We start from the raw sequence: 18,749 nt of genomic DNA, 5'->3' as shown, positions 1-18,749 counted from the left end.
CCACAGCTCTGCCACATGGAATGGTGGCTTTGTTCCCCTTCGTGTTTAGCTCCTGGCTGCGTCTGGGGTCCTTCTCTGGCTGTGCTGAGCCTCCAGCAGCAGAATCCCGAGGACCACCAGGATCAAGGCAGCCACGCCCATGCGGGTCAGATTCTCCACCGTGTAATCTCTGGGGTCTGAGGCTAGGAATGAGGACAGAGAGGTTGCAGAGGTCAGGGTGGACCCAATCCACCCGGGATCCTGCATGTCCACCCAGGGGACCTGCCTCGCCCAAGAGAACACTCCCCTCCACAGCAGTCCATCACTGGGACTTCCTCCTACTCGCCACTGCTGGGGTCTGAGTTGTTTTGGGGTGGGCTCACGGTACCAGCTGCTTCTGCAGGGAAGACAGAAGCAGATGGAAGGAGCTGGAGACCCCGACCAGCCTGTCCTCTGCTCTGTGTCCTCTGCTCTGTGTCCTCAGCCTGTCACTATGTGGTTTTTGTACAGTTCCGGAACCAGCCCTTCTCTGCACTAGGGGGCTTTCCTCTGCTCTCCTCACTGGATTCCTTCAGCCTCCTTGTTCTCTTTGATTTCAGACTCTGCTTCTGAGTCACTCGGGATAGATTCTGGCTGTGCCCCACCAGCTCAGGGTTGCAGAGAAAAACGGCCTCCAACACAGAAATCATCATGTCCTCGCATGTTCTCTGCTCAGTCTGGGACACAAGACCTCCTGGGCTCATGTCCCTGTAGATGAGAGTTCCCACTTATTCAGTAGCCCAGGTCCCAGCAGCATCCATGGATGAGGGCTTGGTGCCAGGGGCTCCTGACTCAGAAGCACAGAGAGGCTGATGTCTGGGGCTGGGTCCCTGTCTCTCCGTGTCAACCAGCTCCCTTCCCTCAGGGTGTGCACTTTATTCTATACCTACAGTATTCCTCCTTGGTATGTTCATTAATTCATTCTTCAAATACTTACAGATACCCACAGTGCCAGACACACACACACACACACACACACACACACACACACACAGAGAGAGAGAGAGAGAGAGAGAGAGAGAGAGAAAGAGATCTGTGTGCGCACATCTACAACAGGCATATAAATATGTATCCACGAAAGGTGATGGTCAGTCACTGGGTTGTAGGAACACTGTTATTGCCTGCATGCAGTGTGGATCGAGATGGGAAGAAGAGCTGCATAAGTAAATAAACCAACCAACCAACCAACAAACAAAAAAGGTAATTGAGACTCATTGAAACCATGCTAAGACCTGGGAGTGCCCAGAGCTTGTGCCCCACAAGGACCGTGTGAATCTGTCTAACCCCAATGCACACAGGAGAAGGAGGACTGGTTTCTGAGTCTGGCATCCCTGTCACCTGAGTTCCCTTTGTCATCATCTGCAGGTGCTGCTCTAGAAGGTGTGAGAAGCAGACACAGGGACACTGGACCAGCGTCCACACAAAAAGGAGAGAGGACACCAGTGCACATGGACACAGGGTGCAGCCTCCCTGGGGACTCCCGTGACCCAGGCTTGGCCCCTCCTGGGTCTCAGGTGTGCAGCGAGGGGCATGTAGGCCCCCAGGTGAGCATGGCACGTCAGCAGAGCGGTGCCTGCAGGTGGGAAGGCTTCTGTCCAGGAGAGTGTCCCGTGGGGCTAACAACACCATCAGATTCTGCTATGGAGGGACAGGAGGTGAGTGGGAGGTGCTGTCTTCTCACGATTGTCCTCACTCACCCCCCACGTAGCCCCTACTCCTTACTCTGCTGAGACTGCAGGATGGGGGACCCGGGTGCACACTGTGGATCTTCCCAACCTCTCCAGGGCAGGACCCTCCTCTGTGGAGCCCCCGTGACGCCCATGTTTGTTACTGTGTCAGGCTTTCCTGAGACGTGTGTCCTGAGCTGACAGAGCTCAGACAGGACAGGGTCAGGGCCCCTCACCTGAGACCAGCAGCTCCAGGGAGTCACTGGGGTGTGACAACAGGTAGGGGGAGGTGCTGATGGAGCCGTAGCACCTGTAGGTCCCCCCGTGGGCTGAGGTCACAGGACTCATGGGGAATTCAGCCTGGTGATGCCCAGCTCGGTACTGTGCTCTAAGACGCAGGGGGGAATCGGCTGCCCCCTCCTTGGACAGAAGGAAAGTGTCCACAGAGCTCCGTGACTGACACAGCAGGGTCACATTCTCTCCTGGGGCCACCGTGGGTCCTGGCTGCACCGAGAGGGAGGGTGTGTAGGGCAGCTGTCCTAGAGAGAGGAAGGGCGGGTGAGGGGATGTCCAGCCCTTGTTCTGAACTGTGTCTGTCTGTGTCCCCCGAGTCTGTCCTTTCCATCCCCTGTCTCTCTCTGTCTCTCTCCCCAGGGACCCCACACCCCTGGTCCCAGCCACCACCACCTGGGGGTCCCCTGACAGGACCTGTGCAGAATCTGGGGTCCAGACTGACGCTGAGAGCCCTCACCTGAGAGCAGGATGTCCAGGGGGTCACTGGGGGCCGACCACTCGGAGGAGAGGGTGTGTCCACCGTAGCAGGTGTACCGGCCCCCATGGGAGGGTCTCACAGGGCCCAGGGGGAAGTCTGCCCCAGAGAGCCCAGCTGGTAGCTGCTGGCCAATCCGCCGTAGAAGGTCAGGTGCCCCCTCCTTGGATAGAGTGAATCTGTCGTAGCCGACATCAGAGCGACACTGGAGGGTCAGCCTCTGTCCAGAGGTCACGACAGGGCCCTGCTGGGTCAGGAGGGAGGGCTTCCCCGACACACCTGGGAGAGACCAGCTGTGGAAGTCAGGGGCTGCTTCTCTTCAAACCTCCCTTCTCCCATCCTGATCCCCGGGTCTCACTGTCCATCACCCCCAATGACTCTGACCTGTGAGTCCCCGTGGTCCCCTCACCCACCCTCTCATTGGGGTTCCCCTGGGAGCAGAGTCCCCGTTAACTGTCTGGTGCCTCAAAACACGGATGGGGCAACAGTCAGACTTTCTCACCTGAGACCAGCAGCTCCAGGGGGTCACTGGGGTCCGACCACACCTGGGGGGTGTTGCTGTAATAGCCGTAGCATCTGAACGACCACCTGAGGCTGGGGGTCATGGGGCCCACAGGGAACAGGGCCTGGGTCCCCCCACGGGGGTCTCTCTGGGAGTCCAGGGTCCAGGAGGGCTGGCGCTCTCCTTCCTTCATCAGGACAAACCTGTGGGATCCTGTCCGTGAGGCACACTGGAGGGTCACGTTCCCTCCCGAGGTCACGACAGGGCTGGGCAGGGCTGAGAGGCTGGGTTTGCCCTGGGATCCTAGGAGAGGAAGAGGGGCACATGTGAAATGGGGCTCAGACACCCCCCCCATTATCCCCAGGCTGGGCTGTGAGAGGGAGACCCCTGAGAGCCCACCCCCTTCCTGAGGGCAGAGCCTGGGGCTGGGACGCTGAGTGGCCTCGCACCTGTCATCACCACCAGCTCCAGGGGGTCACTGGGCTCTGACCAGCCAGTGGGACTGAGATAGTCACAGTGATATCTTCCTGCATATCCATCTGTCTTGTATGTGATGGAGAACTTGGCCTTGTCCCTGGGCTTCAGCGGCTTCTGTGTGTCCCAGGTCTCTGAGTTTCCCTCTTTATGCAGGCGGTACTCCTGGGCCTCCAGGCCCCCCTGACACCAGATGGTCACAGGTGTCCCCCAGGGCATCACAGAGCCTGGCTCAGCCCAGATGGTGGGTCTGGGGAGGGTCCCTGGAAGGAAACAGAGGCTGGGACACAGACCTACCCCACCCCCAGGTCCCAGCTCAGTTCCAAACCCCCAGACATTCCCCTCGGTCAGCCCAGAACTTCTCTTCTCCCTCCCCCGCTGCCTGGTGGGTGACCCCTGTCCCCAGTGAGGAGGTGGGACTGGGACCCCTGGGGACAGACTCACCTGCCTGCACTCTGGTCCTGGAGCCCACACTCAGCCCTGAAAGAGAGTCCCTGTGAGAGGTTTGCCCCGAATCCTAGCAGATCCCCTCCTCCCGTGAGCCTCCTGAGCCCGGGGTCTCTGACAGACCAGGGCCTGGCTGTGGGGCGGGTCCCTCCCAGACTAGGGTGTCCCCTCCCCTTCTCAGATCTCACGGAGACAGAGCAGGACTGTGAGGGTGGGGGTCATGGCGTCTCCTCTCTCTGATTCCGGCTGTGCAGATGGAGGGTCGACTGTGACCGCAGGACAGACAGACACACCGGGTGTGGCCACGGGGAGGCCAGTCTTGCCTGTCACAGGGTTGTCACGTCAGCAGTCCCAGAGGAAGAGGAACGCCCCTCCCCAGGCCCAGCCTGGCTCTGGTGTCCATGACGGTGCAGCGGGTGGACCCCGTGGCTTCCTGAGGTGAGGAGACCAGGGCAGGTCCTTCCCTCCCAGAGCCTCCCCATGGGTCGCCTTCTTCCTCGGCACATCTTGGGTCCCCTCCATGGAGAGGGTCCCCAGACCCTGGGAATGCTGCAAAGCATGTGGGTTCCTGCTGCCCTGCCGAGGTCATGTCAGCACCGACACACCTGTGACACATCTGCTCGGCTCAGGATGAAATCATGGTGGCAATGAGGCTAGAGGAGGAATAGGGGCAAATATGGAAGGAAACACAGCCCCTCTCCTGGCCCTGGAGCGTGGGCTTTCTTTCTGCACAGCCTGGTGGACTTCTCTATTTTCCTCTGACACTGTCCACTCTCCCTTCCAGGGAGCACACCTCTGAGTCCCCTGCTGGCTCCTCTGTCCCTTGATCCAGGGGCAGAGACATCCTTCCCACACTGTGGTCCTTTCTGAGAGCTGTAGGAGGCAATTCATGGGTGAGTGCTGTGATTTAGGGAAGAAAGCTGATTCTCGTGTGGATACTACTGCCCTGTCCACTGCCCTGGTGACCTTGCGCACATCACCTGGTCTGTAGCATGCTGTCCTGAACCCCACTCAAAGTGGTTGCAATCAATCATTGGTATTTCCTGACCTGATTAAGAGGGGTGTGGCTGAGACACAAGAGGTCCATGTGTCAGACCCCACAATCAGGGTGGACCAGAGATGCATGTCCCCGAGGGACCCTGTATGTCCCTACAGATGAGAAATGCTATTGGTGATGTTTCTGAAGTGGTTTACAATAGCGTTTTGCAGGAAATAAGAAACAAGAGCTTCTGGAATTGAGACGGACCCCAGCAGAACAGAGACGGAAGCTGAGTGACCAGCAGAGCCTGGGGTCCAGCTGAGGGTGGTCAAATATGATTTCTGCCTCTGTGTGGCCAGAAGAGTTGCCACATTCTCACAGGCAGGAAGGGTGTCGAGTTTCTGGGTGACTGTGGAATCAGCGTGACCCTCCACCATGTGTGGGGTGGGTGCTGGCATGTCTCTGCCCTCTGACCCAGCCCAGAGGTCAGCCTGAGCCACATCCCCTCTGTGTGTGTGTGGAATGGTTCTGTCCCGTGGACCCACCCTCCACTGGCGTCTGCCCATGGGTGGGTGTGCGGTTCCCATGGGAGCCATCCCTGATGGACGCATCCCTGCTCAGACGTTAAGTTCGGAGAGAGGATGCCACAGGGCAGGGTGACAGGCACCATCCACCCCTTACAGTCCTGAAATCAGGGCAGCTCTGGAAGCAACTGTCTCTGGGACTCAGGGGTGTGGGAGGTGAGTGTCCAACAGGAGTGGACATCAGAGAGTGACCCCGATATGTAAGCAGTGCTATGAAAGACTGTGTGCAGAGTGGTCCGTCATCGTCCAGGTCGCGGAGCAGCAGGAATGTGGGAAACGCATTTTGCACTAAGAACGTGAAATATTGAAGGGAAGAGACAAGATGGTGGGAGAGTGGGGGGCCCCGTCTCATCCGGTCCCTTGAATTTACTGCATAACTATCAATCCATTCTGCACACCTTGAATTCAACCTGAGATGTAAGAAAAAAACACACCTGGAACTCTACAAGTAGAGAAGTGAGCGCTTTTTGCAAGGTGGGATGTCCAGAGACGTGAATTTGAGGGGAGATACCAAAGACAAATGGAGGGGGGCGGGAGCCTCCATGTGTCCTCTACCAAGAAGTGTTATAGCCCCGAGGGCAAAATATGAACCCTTAGAAATCTCCTCCAGTGAGAGATATGGCTGCCTGAAAGGGGCTCTTGGGATGAAACAGGCAGACTTCTAGGTGGGTCAGTGTGGTTTCTGGATCCCAGGAGCCTCAAAAATAACGTAGTGCCTGAGCTGGTAGAGTTCCCAAGGAGTGGAGCAGGGAAACTGGTTATGGTCAGTGAGCCCAGGGGGGGACTCTCAGCTTGATTCACCATAAACCCCGAGCTGTGCCAACTGGGGGGACTGCTCTCAGCCTGGGCACCCTGCAGAGGACTGGAACATGGAGACGTTCCACCATCCTCCGGGATGGGCAAAATGGGTCCACTCCCAACTGGGCAACAGCTCTGAGGGTGACAGCCCAGTAAAGGACAGTAAAGCGCCAACCTCTGTCTTCCCCCAGGAGGAGCAGAGGTTGTGCGCTCCATACGGTGACTGCTCTCAGTTCTGGTACCCTACAAAGGGCAGTATCGTGGGACCCTCGACGTTCTCCAGAAGGATCACTGTGGGTGTGCATCACAGGAGTCTGCTGAGTTTGGCACACAAACCTTTTATCCCAGAGGGTTCACTAAAGGGAGGGGACCACAGTCTTTTCAGCTCTGGGCTGCAGATCGGGGCACAGCCATTTTTATTTTGATCCTCTAAAGAGCCACAGAAAGCCTTCAGGGGAAAAAAGGCCACACAGAGGACCAGCTTACCCTGAGCCTAGCCCACTGGCAAGGGGCAGTGAACTCCCACCCCGGCGAGGACATCTGAGAAGCAGCATCGCAGCAGGCCCGTCCCCCAGAAGACACAGGCGCACACGTTTACGGATCCCAGAAGAGTGTAAAACTTCAGCACTACAGGAACAGAGTAGAGAGAATTCCATTTTTTCTTCTCATGATTCATTCTCTTTCAGTTTTAAATTTTCCATTTCTCTTCAAACTCCTTTTGATGGGGCAAGGTTGGGAGGTTGGGGGAGCCTGGTGGTGGGTATTATGGAGGGCACGGATTGCATGGAGCACTGGGTGTGGTGCATAAACAATGAATTCTGTTACACTGAAAAGAAATAAAAGAAATCTGTAATAAATACAGCAAAATAAAAAAAATTCCATTTCTATTTTTTCTTGTTTCTCTTTTTAATTATTTTCCTATTTTATCAACATGTATTTAAGTCATGTTTAAACTTTCATTTCTTACATCTACATTTTATACATATGTTGGGCATTTTTGGCCTCCCTTCGCTCGTCACTTTTATTTGTGTTTATATGTAAGTTTTGCTTTCTTAGCAATTTTGAGAATAAGTGTCTTAATCTCAAATTAGTGTAAAAAAAGTATCAAATATCAAACACAGACCAAAATTCACTCAGGAACAAGCAGACCCCCCCCTTTTATTTCCTTTTCTGTTTTCATTTCTGACCTCTTCGGATTTGTCTAGTGTGTATTCTGCTTCGGTCATATTTGATATTTTTTAAAGATTTTATTTATTTATTTGACAGACAGAGATCACAAGCAGGCAGAGAGGCAGGCAGAGAGAGAGGGGGAAGCAGGTTCCCCGGTGAGCAGAGAGCCTGATGCAGGGCTCGATCCCAGGACCCTGAGATCATGACCTGAGCCGAAGGCAGCGGCTTAACCCACTGAGCCACCCAGGCGCCCCAAATATTTGGTATTTTTGATTCTGCTCACTCATTCATTCTTCTCTGGGCAAAATGACTCGAAGTGGGAATTCACCACAAAACAAAGAACCAGAGGTAATGTTCTCTGCTGCAGATGTAATCCGTATGGATACCAGTAAGATGTCAGAGATGGAGTTCTGGATAACGATGATCAAGTTAATATCTGGGCTTGAAAAAAGCATAAAAGACATTAGAGAATGTCTTAGTGCAGAAATGAGATCTAATCAGTCCAAATTAAAAATGCTCTAGCAGATGCTGCCTCAATTGGATGGTCTAACGGCGAGGGTAACGGAGGCAGAAGAGACAGTGAGTGACGTAGAAGACAGGTTGGTGGGAAGGAAGGAAGTCGAGGGAAAGAGAGGTAAACAACTAACGCTCATGAGGAGAGGCCTTGAGAAATCAGGGATGTTATGAAATATGCCGACATCAGAATTATTGGGAAACTGGGGGTGGGGGGCAGAAGGTGTATTTGAGCAACAAGAGCTGAGAACCCCTAACCTGGGAAAGGAAACAAGCATTTGTGTCCCAGAGGTAGAGATGACCCCTCCCCACATCAATATAAAAATAGATCGACACCCCAACATGTAATATTGAAGCTTGCAAATTTCAGAGATAAAGAGAAAATCCTGAAAGCAGGTTGGGACAAGAGGCTCCTAACCTGTGGACGGAGAAACATCACACCAACATCAGACCTGTCCACAGAGACCTGGCAAGCCAGAAAGGGCAGGCAGGACACTTTCAGGTACTAAATGAGAGGAACATGTGGCCAAGAATCCTTCACCCAGCAGGGCTGCCATGCAGAACTGATGGAGAGGTGAAGAGCTTTCAGGACAGACAGAAACTGAGAGGACAAGCCAGCCCTGCAGGAAATATTAAGGGGGATTCTCTAAGCAAAGAGAGAACCCAAACGTGACATGGACCACTAAGAAACAATCTACAGAAAGAGGATGTTACAAGCAATACAATGGCACTAAGTTCATATATTTTTAAAAAATTTTTAATTGTGTTATGTTAGTCACCATACAGTACATCATTAATTTTCGATGCAGTGTTCCAAGATTCATTGTTTGTATGTAACACCCAGTGCTCCATTGCCATCCATGCCCTCCTGAATACCCACCACCAGGCTTATCCACCCCCCACCCTCCCCTCTAAAACCCTCAGTTTGTTTCTCAGAGTCCAGAGTCTCTCATGGTTCGTCTCCCCTCCGGTTTACCCCCCGTGATTTTCCCTTTCCTTCTCCTAATGTCCTCCGTGCTATTCCTTATGTTCCACATATGAGTGAAACCACATGATCATTGACTTTCTCTGCTTGACTTACTTCACTCAGCATAATCTCCTCCAGTCCTGTCCATGTTGATGCAAAAGTTGGGGATTCCCCCTTTCTGATGGCTGAGTGATATTCCATTGTATATATGAACCACATCTTCTTTAATAGTGACTCTGAATTAAATGGGCTTAATGCTCCAATCCAAGGACACAGGGTATCAGATCGAATAAAAAAGTAAGAGCCATCCACATGTCTAGAAGAGACCAGGTTTATTTTTTAAATTTAAATTCAACTAAGCAGCATAAATACATCATTAGTTTGTTTTTAGACAAGGAAAAATGGTTTTATTACATTTCATGTATTCTCAGCATCTACCATTCAACAGAAGTGCCCAAATACTGTTGTTGTTGTTGAATTTAGAAGGCTAATCAATATAAATCATTAAAGGCATATATTCTCATTTGTCTCAGTCAGTATAGATCCTATGTCTGAATTTTGCTTTTAAAGTCTGTATTCTTTTTTTTTTAATTTCTTTTCAGTGTTCCAAGATTCATTGTTTATGCACCACACCCAGTGCTCCATGGGATCCCCGCTCTCCTGAATACCCACCACCAGGCTCACCCATCCCAACCCCCTCCCCTCCCAAACCCTGTTCGTTTCTCAGAGTCCACAGTCTCTCATGGTTTGTCTCCCCCTCCGATTTCCCCTGACTCCCTTCTCCTCTCCCTCTCCCAATGTCCTCCATGTTATTCCTTATTCTCCACAAGTAAGCAAAACCATATGATAATTGACTCTCTCTGCTTGACTTATTTCACTCAGCGTAATATCCTCGAGTCATCATTAGTTTTTTTTCAAGATTTTATTAATTCAAATCAAAACCACATTGAGATACCACCTTATACCAATTAAAAAGGCAAGAATCCATCTATTGAAGGTCATCTTGGTTCTTTCCACAGTTTAGAGACTGTGGCCATTGCTGCTATTGTTAGGGTCCGTTATCAAAGGAATGAGACTGAGACAAAGTAAAAATTATGCAAAGCTCTATTTTATGCCAAGCATTAGAAGTCAGACTGACCAGCCAGGGCCATCTCTGAAGAGAGCGACCACCCCTAGTCTACAGGCTCAAGAATCGACTGACCAGTCAGGGCCACCTCTAAAGAGAGCGACCCCTCCCAATCTTACAGGCTACCTTTTATTGGGTAAAACTGCAACCCATATCTTGGTATCTCAGCCCACTGGGTTTGTGTGTCTCTTGCTGATTGGCTAGTTCCATCCGGTCTGGTGACTTGTTATTTAAAATTACCCCATACCAGGAACTGTTACAAACAGTACTTTTCAGGAAGGCTTAGTCAGTTAACGTATTCAGTGTGAATAATAAGATGGTCGTCCTTCCCAAGATGGAGTCATTTTGGTTTGGGGAAGACCTTCTCAGTGTTACAAACAGTACTTCGAACTGATTAGATGTCTCCATCTGGCCTGACTTGTCCTTGTATTCTGGGCTCTGTTATCAGGAACTAGCCGACTACATTTTACTGGTTTCCTGGGCTTGCTTTTAAGTAAGTTTCTCTGGGGGAGGGTCAATTTAAGTTTACTGCACAAACAACAAAATGGCCATTTAACCGAGATGGCATTGCTCTGGCTAAATAGGTCCTTATAGCTATGAACATCGGAGTACAGATGGCCCTTCTTTTCACTACATCTGTATCTTTGGGGTAAATACCCAGTAGTGTCATTGCTGGGTCATATGGTATCTCTATTTTTAATTTTTTGAGGAACCTCCACACTGTTTCCTAAAGTGGCTGAACCAATTTGCCTTCCCACCAACAGTGTAGGAGGGCTCCCCTTTCTCCACATCTTCACCAACATTTGTTGTTCCCTGTAAGCCGTGCTAACTGGTGTAAGGATTGGTTGGTACCTCCAATGATATGAACTGAATGCTGTGCTGAATACAAACGGTCATAAGAAACATACTTGGATCATCCCCATCACAGAGAGAAGGACTTCAAGATCCCACCTTTAAAGATGAGGGCCAGGTGCTGATTGCTAACCATGCCTTCATGAATTGTTGGAAACTCCTTTTTATTTCTGGTGAGCTTTTGTGTGCATTACGAACTGTTGGAGTGTTTTATCAAAAGCTTTGTCTGCATCTGTTGAGATTATTTCTTAATTTTTAAATTTTTATTATTATGTTCAATTAGCCAACATATAGTACATCATTTTAAAATTTTGAATTATAGTTAACATACGATATTAGTTTCAAGTGTCCATCATAGTGAATTAACAATTATATACATTAGGCAGTGCTCACTCTAAGAAATCCAATTACCATGTGTCACACAAAAAATGATTACAATGTTACCGATTATATTCCCTAAACTGTAATTTTCATCCCTGGCGCTCACTTATTATGGAACTGGAAGTTGGTACATCTTAATCCCCTTCACCTTTTCACCCGTATCCCCATACCCCTCCCTCTGGTTTGTGGGATGATCATTTTCACTTATTCTGTTAATGTATCAGATTATATTGATTGAGTTAAGCTACTCTGTTCCTCCCTCCCCCCAAAATCCAGTGTGGTCATGATGTAGAGTCCTATTGCTGGATCTTATTTGTGAACGTTTTGTTTAGAGATGTACATCTAGGTTTATGTGAGAGAAATTTCCACGTCTTTTTCATTCTGCAATTACCTTGCCAGTTTTTGGTGTTCACAGTTCCCTGGCCTGATCCGATATTGCTTCCTCCCTTTTCATTCTCAGGAAAGGTTTGTGTAATTTTGGTGTGTGTATATGCATGTGTGTATGCGTGTGTGTAAGCATGTGTGTGTTTCCCAAGGGCGTAAGTGTTTGGAGGAAATTGCCAATGAAGCTTCCTCAACAGACACAAATATAACGAAATGATTATCGCCATGCCGTTAGCTCACACTTCCATGCCAAACCACAGCTGCCTTTCTTGGATGTGATGAGAACATTTAGATCTACTCTCTTTGCAACGTTCAAGAATAGGATACAGCGTTATGAGCTGTGGTCATCACGCTGTACGTGAGATCCCCAGAACTTGTGGTCTTACAACTGTAGAGACCTTGTTCTTCTTCTACCTATAATCCTGACCAACACCTCCCCATTTCCACACTGCAGCCCCGCCAGCCACCCCTCTGCTCCCCATTTCTCTCAGTTTCCACATACTTCAGTTGGGGGATAGTTTGATCACAGTCAATGCATTCAATGTATTCATAAGGTGATACATATTTACTACTTCTCCATCATTTTAGTAGCTTCTATTTTGAGAATTTTATCCATTTCATCTACATTGTCTTATATATCAGCATAAAAGAGTTAAAAATGTTCTGTTCTAAATTTAAAGTCTGTAGGATGGGACGCCATCCTCATAATGCTAATGGTACCTCCTCCCTCTGTCTCTCTCACCTCTTGGTTTTGTGGCTAGGATTTATAAATGTGACCATTGCTTACAAAAAGGAACACTTTCAGCTTCATTGATTTTTCTCTATTTTTAAATTTGTCCTCATTACTAGCTAGGTCTTGTCTTTACTTTTGTTTGAATAACTTGCTATTCTCTTTCCAAATTCTGGATAGAATAGGTTCTGTCATTAATTATTTTGGGCTTTTTCTGTTCTAATCGATTGGGTCTTGGTTCTTATTTTCCCATTTCACTGGTTTGATGTGTAACATTTACACTGTTCTTCAGTGTAACATTCTCTCATTTCCATTTCTAATTTCTCATTTCTCATTTCATTCAGGGGTAATTGAGAAGCCTGTTGCTTTGATTTCCAAAGCGTAGGGGTAGTACTATCTTTGATGGCAGAATCAGTGACTCCCAGAGGGTCCCAGCAGTTCTTACTGGTCCATGTGAAGAGTCCAGGCTGGCTGGGGTCGTCATTAGGTGGCCCCCACTGTGGGCAGCTCCTGTGCCTTCCAGGGTCCCTGTGGTCCCCCTCCCTGGAGTGTGGGGTCTGGGCCCCTCCTGGGCTAGTGCATGACCAGAGCCGCATACACGCTGGGCTCTGCTGGGGGCTCCCCTGGTTGGGAAGGAGGGGATCCACTTGTCTCCTGTCTGAGGGTCAAGCAGTTCAGCTGAGCGTAGGTCACATCCTGGGGGGTGTCAGATGCAGCAACCTGCAGTGGGGAAGAGAGGGGAGGCTTGTGATTGAGGAGGGGGAAGCCTGGGAACTCAGAGAAGAAGGGACCCACCTGACAGTCCGTCTGCCTGTTTTCCTCTGTTTGTCTGTCCTCTGAGTCCAGCAATCCCTCTGACACGGGGGAAGGAGACGTGGCCAGTCCCCACCTGAGTCTTGATCTTGACCGGCTCACCTGGGCGTACGTTGTTCCCTGGGGGTCTTCATCTTGTGCGTTCTGCTGTGGACAGACAGTGAGGGGGAGGTTTGTCTCCTTAATGCCCCTCGATGCCTCAGACAATTTTCCCCATGGTTGCCAGAGCGATGCTTCAGAACTTTCCTGCCCATTAGGTCACTTTCTTGGCGAACTCTGTAGGGACTTCTTGAACCTTGGGGTGGGTGATTCAACTTTGGCTCTGATTCTCTTCCGGACAGTGTTTCTTGCTCATTTGGTTGCAGCTGCATGGGCCATGTTCCTGGTAAAGCATGTTGCTGCCTCAGGACTTTTGTACCTGCTACTCTGTACCCTGCTTTATTTTCCTTGGCCACACGTTGCCCTCGAGGATGCTGCCCACTTCCGTGCATATTGTCCACCACCCACAAAGTGAACTCATGGAGGGTGGTCAGATTTGCTCACAGCTATGCTAGCAGCACTAGGTGGGGCCTGGCACTAGGTGGGCTCCCTGTGCCTTTTGCTGGTTGAATGAATGAAGGGGCTTAGTGACCAGCGGGAGAATCATTTCTTCATGCAACCTCCTGAGACGTGGGCATGCACCCCAACAACCAGAAGTCAGGCAGTGTTTGCGGAGCCAGACAAGAGGAGCACAAAGGAGGCCCCACAAGGTCACAGTGGACTGATCCTGGGTGCCCAAGGTGTGTGAGGGCCCCTGAGGGACACTACTGAGACTAGGTGGTGTGAGGAAATGGAAGTGTCCACTGGATTCAATTTGGCACCACGAGGGCGCTGGGGTCTGCACGAGAGCGGGGGTCTCACCCGATGGTCCAGCTCCACCCCCTCCTCAGGCTGAGTGTCTTGCATGGCAACATCTGCTGGGACAGAATGGGGTGTGTCTCTTGGCAAGGTCCCCTGAGCCCTCCTCTCAGCGCTACAGACCCCGCCCTGCTCTCAGATAGGGCATCTGCCATCCCGGGGATTCCGCAGTGGGCTGAGGGGCATGTGGGAATTCAGTCCTCAACCCCTACCCAAGACCCTCCCAGCCCAACCCAGGGCGGCCCCCTTCCTCTCACAGAGGCTCTCCTCCTGGGCGGCAGCGGCTGGGCTGGAGCTGGGGAGGAGACAGGGCGTTAGGGGGGCATAGTGGGGGCAGGTGGGTGGGAGTCTGGGGGACTGCGGGCAGGAGTTACCTGTCGTGCAGGCCTCTGTCCTTGGGCTCCGGGTCTGTAGGCCCTGAAGGACGTTGGGAATCAGTCTCCCTCTGGGCTGGGAGGGTACGACCTGCCCCCAACCATGTGATTGCAGGGAAAGGCGCCCTTCACACATACTGTCTGTGGTTTCTCCATCTCCCCAGAATGAAAGAGGGAAAAACCTTCAACTGGCACATGGGGGCTGACCTGGAGGTTTCTTTCTAGTTTCTCTGGGTTGAGATTCTGCTCAAGTGTCCTCCTACACCGGCCTTTCCCACCACTGTGGTATCCCTCTGGCCGCTGCCCTGAGCCCATCCTTGTTCGGCCCACAGGGCAGCCACCACCCCTGGAGCCCGTCACCCCCTTCCCTTCTCACCCGACTTCCTGCCTTTGCCCCGGTGCCGGTGTCGAACCGGGAAGAGGACGAGGAGGCTGAGCAGCATGATGAAGGCCCCCGCGGCTGCGATCAGGACGTACAGGTACCAGTGGGGACCTTGGGCAGGAGCTGCACCATGAATGAGTCAGTGATGCCATTTACCTGAGCGCCTACTGTGTGCCTGGCACCTGCTCAGTTCTGTGCACTCAGCTCTGACCCCGTCAACGATCACCCAGCAGACGACTGCTGCCCCTCCCACCCACCCCACAGACAGAAAACTGAGACACAGAGAGGTCATTCGTGTGTCCGAGGTCGCCCAGCATGGAGGTGGCAGGGCTGGGACTGGAACTCAACTGTGGGTTCCCTGTGTTCTCCTCATGCTGTCCCCTGTGTAGAAACCAGCTCTCAGTTCTGGGCCCCCCATCTGGGGCACAGCCTGTCCCAGCATCTTCTTCTGGAGCAGAGGGTCCTTCCAGATTCCCCTTATTACCTGAATGCTCCCAGCCATTGTCATCCCTCCCCTCCCCGTACAATGTCACTGTCTTTGCTGCAAAGGGACAGAACTGCCCATAGATCACGACCTGGGGGTCTTCCCCATGAGCCCTCCTCTCCCAGGATGAGAGTCATGGTTTGATGGGAAAGCTACTCTGGTCCACGACTCTCTCCTTTACACTTGGGGAAACTGAGGCCCACACAGGGGAGGGGCATGTGCTAGCCGGCACCTCCGGAGGCCCTTGAACTGAGGGGGCAGCTCAGCCTCCACTCCCCAGAGACCCACCCACTAAGGCTGAAAGAGACCCTCACTCACCCTCAGAGCCTCCTGGGGTCAGCAAGGGTGAGGCAGGGGGCCTGCAGGACTCCCCACTGCACCTGGCTGCTCCTCCCCCACTGGGCCCCTCCCCCTCCCTCTGCCATGACCACCCCAGCCCCCCTCCACCAGCCTGGGAGCCCCTGGAGCCCCGAGGTCCCCCTGGCATCTCTGAAAGCCTAGAAGAAGAGCCGATGGACTGCAGCCCCTGTGACTCACAGTCAGCTGAGCCTGGCCCTTGTGGTTGGGGGCCGGGACCCATAGAGGGTCGTGGGGAAAAGACAAGAGTGGGGGGGGCCTGGAGCTTCCCCTGACACCTTATCCCTGCACACACTCTTCCTCCTCATGTGCCCTGTGGCCCCAAAGGTCCTCCTCCACTGGGACAATTCTGGTGCTGTGGGCGAGGGAAGGGCAAGGGTGGGAGGACCCTGTTTCCCTCCTGCACCGTGAGGTGCGGACCCCTCTGCTGACATTCCCATGGAGCCCATCGCTCCCATCCTAGACCAGAGCCCTCTTGGACACAGGGCTCTGCAGCAGTGTTGGGACACAGAGGGAACAGGGTCAGCGACTCTCACCTGAGACCAGGAGCTCCAGGGGGTCACTGGGCTGGGACAACAGGTAGGGGGAGGTGCTGGCGGAGCCATAGCACCTGTAGGTCCCTCCATGGGCTGAGGTCACAGGACTCATGGGGAATTCAGCCTGGTGCTGCCCAGCTCGGGACTTTGATCTAAGACGCAGGGGGGGATGGGCTGCCCCCTCCTTGGACAGAAGGAAAGTGTCCACAGAGCTCCATGACTGACACAGCAGGGTCACATTCTCTCCTGGGGGCACCGTGGGTCCTGGCTGCACCGAAAGGGAGGGTGTGTAGGGCAGCTGTCCTAGGGAGAGGAAGGGCAGGTGAGGGGCTGTCCAGCCCTTGTTCTGAACTGCGTCTGTCTGTGTCCTCCGAGTCTGTGCCATCCCATCCCCTGTCTCTCTCTCTCCCTCCCTGGGGACCCCCCACCCCTGGTCCCGGCCACCACCACCTGAGGCTCCCCTGGCAGGATCCGTGCAGAGTCTGGGGTCCTGACTAATGCCGTGAGCCCTCACCTGTGAACAGGATGTCCAGGGGGTCACTCGGGGCTGACCACTCGGAGGAGAGGGTGTGTCCACCATAGCACATGTACCGACCCCTGTGGGAGGGTCTCACAGGGCCCAGGGGGAAGTCTGCACCAGAGAGCCCAGCCTGGGGCTTCCGGCCAAGCCTCCAGGGAGGGTCAGGTGCCCCCTCTTTGGACAGAGCAAATCTGTCATAGCCAACATCAGAGCGACACTGGAGGGTCAGGCTCTGTCCAGAGGTCATTACAGAGCCCTGCTGGGTCAGGAGGGAGGGCTTCTCCGACACACCTGGCAAAGACCAGCCGTGGAAGTCAGGGGCTGCTTCTCCCCAAACCTCCCTTCTCCCATCCTGATCCCCAGGTCTCACTGTCCATCACCCTCCGTTATTCTGACCTGTGAGTCCCCGTGGTCCCCTCACCCACCCTCTCATTGGGGCTCCCCTGGGATCAGAGTCGCCGTTAACCTGTCTGGTGCCTCAAAACATGGATGGGGCAACAGTCCGACTTTCTCACCTGAGACCAGCAGCTCCAGGGGGTCACTGGGGTCCGACCACACCTGGGGGGTGTTGCTGTAATAGCCGTAGCATCGGAACGTCCACCTGAGGCTGGGGGTCACGGGGCCCACAGGGAACAGGGCCTGGGTCCCCCCATGGGGAGCTGGCTGGGAGTCCAGGGTCCAGGAGGGCTGGCGCTCTCCTTCCTTCATCAGGACGAACCTGTGGAATCCCGTCCGTGAGGCACACTGGAGGGTCACGTTCCCTCCTGAAGTCACGACAGGGCTGGGCAGGGCTGAGAGCCTGGGTTTGCCCTGGGATCCTAGGAGAGGAGGAGGGGGTGGTGTTAAATCGGGCTCAGACTCCTAAGGTATCCCCAGGCTGGGCTGTAAGAGGGAGACACTTGACAGCTGACCCCTTTCCTGAGGGCAGAGCCTGGGACTGGGACCCTGAGTGGGCTCGCACCTGTCACCACCAGCTCCAGGGGGTCACTGTACTCTGACCAGTCATTGGGGCTTTCATAGTCACAGCGATATCTTCCTGCATATCCATCTGTCATGTATGTGATGGAGAAGTTGGCCTTGTCCCCAGACTCTAGTGGCTTCTGTGTATCCCAGTTCCATGAGTCACCCTCTTTATGCAGGTGGTACTCCTGGGCCTCCTGGACCCCCTGGCACCAGATGGTCACAGGTGTCCCCCAGGGCATCACAGAGCTGGGCTCAGCCCAGATGGTGGGTTTGGGGAGGGTCCCTGGAAGGAAACAGAGGCTGGGACATAGACCTTCCCTACCCCCCAGTCCCAGCTCAACCCCAAACCCCCATAACTGCCCCTGGGTCAGCCCAGAACTTCTGTTCTCCATCCCCAACTGTCTGGAGGGTGACCTCTGTCCCCAGTGAGGAGGTGGGACTGGGACCTTTGGGGACAGACTCACCTGCCTGCGCTTGGGTCCTGGGGTCTACACTCAGCCCTGGAAGAGAGTCCCTGTGAGAGGTTTGCCCCAAATCCTAGCAGAACCCCTCCTCCCCATGAGCCTCCTGAGCCTGGGGTCTCTGACAGACCAGGGCTTGGCTGTGGGGTGGCTTCCTCCCAGACTAAGGCATCCCTTTCCCTCCTCAGATCTCACCGAGACAGAGCAGGGCCATGAAGGTGGGGGTCATGGTGTCTCGTCTCTCTCACTCTCGCTGTGCAGAGGGTGAGACCACGGTGCCCACAGGACAGGCAGACAGACAGGGTGTGGTTCTCAGAGGTAGTTGTCCTATCATGGGGTTGTCACGTACACAGGATATGACAATAGGAAGGTGAACAACCCCTGCCCAGGGGCCTAGCCTGGCTCCGGTGTCCATGACGGTGCAGCGGGGGAACCATAAGCCTCCCTGAGATGTCCAATCAGGAAAGGTCCTTCCCTCCCAGAGCCTCCCCCATGGGTCTCCTTAATCTCCACACCCCTGGTCCGCACCATGGATGGGTCCCCAGACCCAGAGCTGCTGCAGAGGACATGGGTTCCTGCTGTGCTGGGGAGATCATGTCAG

The 18,749-nt window shown here is 53.3% G+C and overlaps 1 protein-coding gene across 1 annotated transcript; it reads right to left on the bottom strand.

Moving 5' to 3' along the window:
• Positions 1-45: 45 nt before the first annotated feature.
• On the bottom strand, positions 46-18,377 carry LOC308358445 (paired immunoglobulin-like receptor B; the record flags this gene model as incomplete). The annotated part of the gene is given in 22 exon segments (XM_080828623.1): positions 46-217; positions 322-376; positions 1,922-2,224; positions 2,437-2,733; positions 2,957-3,259; positions 3,406-3,693; positions 3,875-3,910; positions 4,066-4,117; positions 4,119-4,143; positions 12,960-13,081; positions 13,277-13,321; positions 14,329-14,366; positions 14,822-14,938; positions 16,205-16,507; positions 16,719-17,015; positions 17,240-17,542; positions 17,686-17,970; positions 18,152-18,199; positions 18,202-18,228; positions 18,231-18,304; positions 18,306-18,334; positions 18,336-18,377. Coding segments are annotated over 22 exon segments (3,261 nt in total).
• Between the last annotated feature and the right edge of the window lie 372 nt (positions 18,378-18,749).

This window comes from Martes martes, assembly GCF_963455335.1.
Source record: "Martes martes genome assembly, chromosome: 17".
Taxonomy (NCBI): Eukaryota; Metazoa; Chordata; class Mammalia; order Carnivora; family Mustelidae; genus Martes; species Martes martes.
This window is presented reverse-complemented; position numbering and strand designations above follow the sequence as displayed.